Raw genomic sequence first — 7,652 nt, 5'->3', positions numbered from 1 at the left:
TTCTCTCCATCTATCTCCCGTGTTCGGATCCACTGAAGTGAGCGATGAGGCCCCAGCATGCATAATAAGAATTAGAGCAAGTTTGCTTATGTTGAATCATTTACTCACGTATTTTAAGGCTTTGTTTTAATGGATGAAATATATTCCAAAGTAAAATATTTTAAGAAGAAAAACTAACAGAATGAAAGAAAATAGCATTACAAATAGCAAATGCACTTTTTCAACAATTTAGAGAAGATGACTACTATGATCCTAATGAAGAGAAAGTCAGGGAAGTCAACGTTCACGGAGAACAAGAAGATGGTGATGTTGCTGGTACTTCTACTACAATTCATCAGGACAGTCAAAGTGTACAAGGAAGACAGATAAATGAGCTAAGGATAAAAATTGCAAATCAGATGGCAGTAGATAAGGGTTACCCCCTGATTTGATTGTTTATGTAATAAAATTTCAAGACACCTATTTGCAGCTATGATTTTTATTTTGTAATTCCTATAAACTTGAATAGTAGACTTTTGTTTTTTTATTAAGATAAATGTGGAAACTCTTTATGCTTCTATTTTATTATTTCCTTTAAGTAATAGTATCTTAAAAGATAATTTCATAAACAAATTATTTCCTTATTTAAGTTAAATTTGACCATAATAGTATGTTTGTAATTATTGATTTCATTGTTCAAAAGTGAATTTTCATTATTGTCCTTTAAGGAATAGAAGTGTTTGTCAAACGCTGTTTTTGTTCTTTTCCTGTTCTAATGACATTTCTGAAATAGTTTTACCAAATGCTATTTCTATTCTGCCAGAGTGTCTTCACAGCATGGAATCGAAAAGAACACTTCTATAAAAGAACATTCTCTAGGAATAGAAGTGTTATCAAACGGCCCCTTAGTATGAAAGTTTCCATTTTGTTTTTGCTTTTCAATATAGATGGGACCTCGTTGGGTAATCCTGACAGGTCTAGGGCAAGAGTTATCAGGGTTGCTATGATGGGGTTATGATGTCCTTCGTGACTTTTCTCGATGTGACATCTATTTTCGAAGTGGAAATTGCAGGGCTTATGGACAGGACCCTAAGGACAAGGAGCTGGGGTTCAAGCATTGTGGATTGAATCCAACTCAGCATCTATGGTGAGCGTTGTCCAATCGAGTAGCATTCCGTGGTTTTCCCTTCATCATTAGATTTTTGTGAAACCTTTTCTTAAAACAGCTTCCTGAAAGATCACTGATGGCTATGGAGAAGGCTAATGTGGCTGGTGATTTCCAGGCCAAAGATGCAACAAAATCAAGAGCGACTAAGAATATGATGGTGTTTCCTCCCCATATTTCAGAGGCCAGACTCCGGAGATTGTTATAGACACTATGGCTAGGTCTAGATTTCGCTTTCTTCAGCTGCATGATACAGTGTCTACTAATGGCATTGTCAAAGATGGGGTTTGCTTTTCCGTTTATGTAGTCTGGTTTACATCCCCCCTTTTCAACATTCTCAATCCAAATAGATGATGACAAATGGGTTTCATATATGGGTTTTTGAAGCATGTTTCAAACTATGTTCAGATGAGGATGTCTATAATACTATATAACTAATATATATCACCTTTAAGTTCAGGCCTACAAATGAATTGGTTTTTTTTTTTTGGCCAAGATAGCTCATAGTGCGATGCTAGACGTATTAATACTACTCTTTGTAATCTGGATCATAACACATTTGACTCTTCTTTATTTTTAATTTGAATCCTTTCTTTTACAAAAAAAAAAAAAAAAAGCAACCCATGTTCAGATTACTCGAAGTGAAATTTTGAGGTGGTCTTCCCCAAATCCCCCCACCCCCAAGACATGTACTTTGAATGCTATTTGATCAGACATTTTTTGAAAAATATTTGACAAATTCTGAAAGTAGGCCGATAGACCAAATCCAAGGACAGATCACTGGTTCTATAGGATTTTTTTTTTTTTTTTGGTGGGGAATAAATTAAGAAATATTTGATAAAAAAATAGAAGACCAAAAATTACAAAAGGCATGCACTAAAAAAACATTTTATATTAACTAGAGTCCAAATATATTATTTTTTAATGAGCTATAGTCTATATATTTATTGGTTCCCTCAATATAAGGTTCAGTTGCATGTGGTCGACCTTTCTACCAGTTGATCACTCAAAACTCAATTTAAAAAGAGACTTCCACTCTGGTAGGCTGCCAACTTCTAACTCATCTTTTTGGAAGAATTAGTCAAATTTTTTTTTTTTTATGGCAGAATTAGTCAACTTTAATGGCGTTCCTTTCAACATGTTTAGTCCATAAATAATTCCCATCCAAACGTAATCGGTAGTTGAAATGGTTTTTTTTATCCATTTATGCTATTGGACAGATTTTAAGTTATATAGAAATAGACATTTTCCTGGTCTAATAATCATACATGTGGCCTTGGTATTTGTGTAAAAATTTTTTGGAGCCGCTGCACTGGTGTATTGAGCATCGGGTGGTTGGGAGCCTCTTGTGGTGCTTGCCCAGATATTTTCAGCCATCCGTTGCTTATTGCATCTCACCGCTTACTGTAGAGAATGTAGACTCCTTGATATCCACATAGCTTACACGTTTTGGATAGACAATCATACTTTGAATAATCAATGCTTGCAAATGAAGAAGCGTGAGGGGAGAAAGAGAAATAAGTCATCGAACTTGTGATTACCAACCACTTTTTTTTTTTTGTTTTTTTCCTCTTCAAGACAAAGTCATAAACTCAATGAGATTGTTTAAGACTCAGCTAATCACTCATAATTAATTATTCATTGGAGAAATCAATATAATCAGAGTCTCTCCTTCCTATAAAACCCATTTGGTAAATCATGACAGAATTGAAGAAAAAATGACTAAGTTCTTTCCCATGCCTCTGCTGGCTTTTTTCTTTCTTCCTCATTTCTTCTTTGCAAAGAGCTCAAGCCATCTTGTCCCAGCTTTATATGTATTTGGAGATTCTATTGTAGATAGCGGAAATAATGATTTCCTTAATACTTCTTCAAAAGTGAATTACAAACCATATGGCATAGATTTTCCAGCTGGTCCAACAGGCAGATTTAGTAATGGCAACACTTTTGCAGAGTTCTTAGGTAAGTTGGGCAATCTCCTTTCTAGCTTGTTTCGTCACAAGGATAGTTCATTGATTTTGTTGCAGAGCTCTCTCCATATATTTTTTGGGACAAAGAATTCTGAGCTTCGTTGAATATATTTTAATCACCCGATAAAAAAAAAACCCATCCCCTGCCAATATAATGAGACTAGCGTTCATGTAGTGGGCGAGAAAAATAAAATAAACTGTCTTTCTTTGTCTTGTGTTCTATATTGTAGCTTGCTCATTCTTTCTGTATTTCTCCACCTTTTCTCTCATAGATTTTGTTGATTTGTGACTTTGATTACCAGCTCAATATCTTGGGTTACCCTTTGCCCCTCCATACTTGGGTCTTTCAGAGGATCAAAAGAGTGAAATAATAACTGGAATGAACTATGCATCAGGATCATCCGGTATCCTCCGAAAGACAGGATCAGCAATAGTAAGTTATTGGTGTATTGTATTTTTTTTCTCCTTTACCTTGTTTAAGGCTTTGTGGTGCCCTTAGCTTCTCTTTAATCTAGCTTCTCTTTAATTTGGCTTATCTCATGTCTAGTGGTTATTTTTTGGAGCAATTTACATCCCCTCCCTTATACTTTACTCTTATTACATCTTTCTTTTCTATGTTTTTCGAAATTACATAATCCTCTCCTGCATGTAGTGTGTTAGTTTTTACTAAATACTAGCACAGTTAAGTTAGACTAATATTTCAATAATACCCAGTTTACCCTTCAATATTGTTAAAAGACTATTTCACCCTTCCAACAACAAAACCCTAATATACTTGGAGACTTCCCACTTCAACCCACCTCCTCCACTTCTCTATCTTCTCCGCATCTCTACCTTCCCCAACGAAAGGTTGAGGTTTTATATGAACCGAATGAAACCGAATTAACAAAAATGAATAGGAACTGAATCGATTTGAGGTTACAAAAAAAGTATGTATTCGGTTTCAGTTTGTATATATTGTATACTCAAGATCACTAGTGCAAACAGACAGGGAAAGATTATGTAATTTCTGAAAACACAGGGGAAGGGGATGTAATAAGAGCAACATACATGGAAGGGGATATAAATTTCTCTTCTTTCTTTTTTAATAATATATTATTTTATTCAAAATAAATAAATAAAAAATTAGAGTTTCTCAGCTTATGGGTTTGTGATGCAGGGAATGAATTTAGCATTGCAGATACAGATTGAGTTGTTCCAAGAGACTGTTAAACATTACTTGCCAAAGAACTTTAAGACCAACGATGAGCTTTCGAACTACTTATCCAAGTCCATTTTTGTGGTAGTCACAGGCAACAATGACTATCTCAACAACTATCTCCAACCTGCACGGTACAATAGCAGTAGCCTATACGGCCCAGTGGAATTTTCCAGCTTCCTATTAAAAGAATTCAAACAAGGTTTGCAGGTAAACACATAAACCTCAATCCTTTGTTAGAGGTATGATGTCTTGTATTCCATCACTTACCTAAGTGGGCTGATTTGAAAGGTCGTTAAGAGGCTGGTGGCTCGAAGGGCCAAGGGCCTAGCCTCACTTGAGGACAAAATTTATGGCTATATGGTTGTTTCGGTAAATTACCTATATAGGTCTCACTATATATTTTTCATTAGTGAGGTTAATTTCTTTCACTATAATCAATCTGAGAGAGGTGTTAGGATGAGTGTTTGGAGGTAATCTTGCTGAACTACGACTTTATGTTTACATTGTGTTACGATTTTTATTCTTTTCTACATTGTCTTAGGTTCTTGTTTTTCCTACATCCTTGCCACTGATTAAGCTTTCTTTTTTTCTTTTTTTTCTTTTTTTTGTGACTATATACAATCACAGGATATTTATAATTTGGGAGCCAGGAAGTTTTTGGTATTCAATATTGGCCCTATTGGGTGTACACCGGCTTTACTATATAGCCTAAACCTTACAAGTGGATGTGCTGAGAACTTAAACCAGTTAGTATCCCTCTACAATGAAGGCCTACCAAATATGTTACAAGAACTAAGTGATAGCCTCAATGGTTCATCTTTTGTTCTGGGAAAATTTTATGAAGTCAGCTATGACTTGAACCAAAATCCTTATAAAAATGGTAAGAGATAAAAAAGCCTTCTGATATTTAATCAATTGATCTACTTTTAATAGTCTATAAATAACTAGAAATCCATTTTTGTTGCAGGTTTCACAAATAGAAGCTCATGTTGTGTAGTAAACCATGCAACTACACAATGCCTCCAAGATGTCTCACCTTGCATGGATAGGGCTACACATATCTATTGGGATGGATTTCATCCGTCGCAACAGGCAAGTTTCATGTTCGCGACTGGTTGCTTCTTTGGTACTACTCAATGTACTCCATTAAACATCCTGGAGCTCACACAGAGACATTAAGGCAATATTTTTCGTATGTAATGGTTTGGTTCTTTAATGTGTTTATTTCTATTTTTATTTAATTTAATTAATTTTTTTTTAATTCATACATTAGAGATCAGATCTTGTTATTGTTCTTTGACAAATAAATTTTGATTCAAATTTACCCAAAACAAGTAATATGACATGAATCTAACATGGCTCAACATGCTTCATTAGCCTAAAATCCCAATCTGGAATGAAGATTTGCATGATATGTTATGGCAGCAGGTTGACACAAATATAATCGAGTAATAGAGTTATAGTGTCTGACGTAGGTTGAAGAGTCATCGTATTAGGTTTGCCTCTTATTTTCTTCCCTCAGCCGATTGGAAAACCTAATGTCTTAAAGATATCTTGAACATGCCTCGAAGATACCTTGAACATATCTTATTCTTATAAATCTTGGGGTTTTTTATATTTATTTTTCTCACCATTTGGGTTTAAGATGTTTATTTATTCAAAAAGAAAAGACAAAGAGAGAGTTGTAATGTCTGGGTTGGAATAAGGTGACATGATTAAGAAACCACTTTGTTACGGTTAAGGAAATTTTACACTAACTTGAAATTGCAATTTTGAAATAGTGATTTAGAAAATATTTTGTTCATGGGGCAGTGCTTAATAATGCCTGATTTGAACTACATTGACCAGCCTTAGTTTGGGTTTACTTAAAATTGAACATAAACTAGTCCAGGTCCAGCGGGGATGCACCCAATACAGATAAGCCCAGTTTTTGACCAAGGGTTATGTTTCAATAAAAAAACAACCGGATTTTTTTTTTATTATTATTATTCTAAAAGAACTGGGATTGATCATGGTAGTGATTATAGCCCTTAGGAAAAGGCCCCATATGGCAAGCGGGGCTTCTGCAGGACCAATGGACAATAGTAGGGCATGCCAAGACTCGAACCTACAATCAGCCAACTCGAGCGGTGATGGATTCAGGGCATTTTCACCACTAGGCTACCAACCCCATTGGTGGGATTGATCATACTCAAAGCTTAGATCCCATGTCAAATCAGTTCACAAAGATTTGTGATGTTCAATTCGATTTTCTTAAATTATGGAAAAAGAAAAAAGATTAAGTTTTCCTTCACCTGTGGAGAAGAGAGGATCTCCACTCCATCGGTGTTGTGACCTTGTGATTGGACTTATTTTTCCAAATCAACTATCAACCCTTCTTATACACGCGTGGGAATACTCTTTCCATCCTAATCATGGAAAGGATAGGAAGAGGCAAAACTCTAGAAGAATTGGGTTCATGAACTGATTAATATAGTCTCATTAACTCTGACCTTCTATTTTATATGTCGAAAATATATCCTTCCCATGCTAACCAAATCAAAGGGTTCAAATCTCCATTATGAAGAGAGATTTTTTTGTTGTGAAGAGAGAGAAATTGAATCCAAAAATGGAAAAAAAAAATTATACCAACCTCTAGTTTGTTGACTCTGAAAAAAATAAATAAATAAAAAATAAAAGATAAAAAATCGAGTCATTGAGTCAATGTGCCAACTTCTCATGTAAGACTCGGCCAACTCATTCACTTGGATGACTCTTCTAAGTAGAATTAGTCATCAAGTCGGTTAATTGATTTTCCATTCGTTTTAAAAGCTTCAGAGGATATGACTTCACCATTACATTTGAGTACTTTTAAATCCTTAATTTTGATCAAAACTATTTTTTTAGGTTATATTTTAATGCAAGTGAATGGAAAAGAAGTGAAATTTTCAAACTTATAAAAGAAACTTCTGTAGCCATTACCCATGTGATTTTATTAACTACTTAAATTTCTTATCATATTTAATAATGATACATTTTCTATTTTATAGCAAAGGTTTTGGATGCAAAGTGAAGTGAAATATGGAATGATTTGCAATTAATGACATTAGTCACATGCCGCGATGATTACAAAAGTCTCTTGTTTAGGTATGAAAATTTCATTGCCCTTCCTTATAAATTTATAATTCCTTTTGCAACCAAACGGAACCTTAATGAGAAATACTTATTGTAATCAAAGTGATGAAACCAAATGTATCCTTATTTTAAGTTTTAAATCATAGTAAAAATGATAGTACAATCTGATATTCTAATCTATCCTAATCTAAAATCAGATCATCTTTTTCTTTTTTTTTTTCTTTAA

The 7,652-nt window shown here is 34.3% G+C and overlaps 1 protein-coding gene across 1 annotated transcript; it reads left to right on the top strand.

The window, feature by feature from the left end:
* Positions 1-2,872: 2,872 nt before the first annotated feature.
* On the top strand, positions 2,873-5,579 carry LOC122061060 (GDSL esterase/lipase 7-like). The gene is made up of 5 exons (XM_042624227.1): positions 2,873-3,103; positions 3,414-3,544; positions 4,271-4,519; positions 4,940-5,192; positions 5,280-5,579. The coding sequence occupies exons 1-5, from the start codon at positions 2,881-2,883 to the stop codon at positions 5,489-5,491; spliced, it is 1,068 nt and encodes a 355-aa protein (XP_042480161.1). The 5' UTR covers positions 2,873-2,880; the 3' UTR covers positions 5,492-5,579.
* Positions 5,580-7,652: the final 2,073 nt, after the last annotated feature.

The sequence above is a fragment of the Macadamia integrifolia genome, chromosome 14 (assembly GCF_013358625.1).
Source record: "Macadamia integrifolia cultivar HAES 741 chromosome 14, SCU_Mint_v3, whole genome shotgun sequence".
NCBI classification, from domain to species: domain Eukaryota; kingdom Viridiplantae; phylum Streptophyta; class Magnoliopsida; order Proteales; family Proteaceae; genus Macadamia; species Macadamia integrifolia.
Note: the sequence above shows the minus strand (reverse complement) of the source record. Positions and strands in the feature narration are given on the sequence as shown.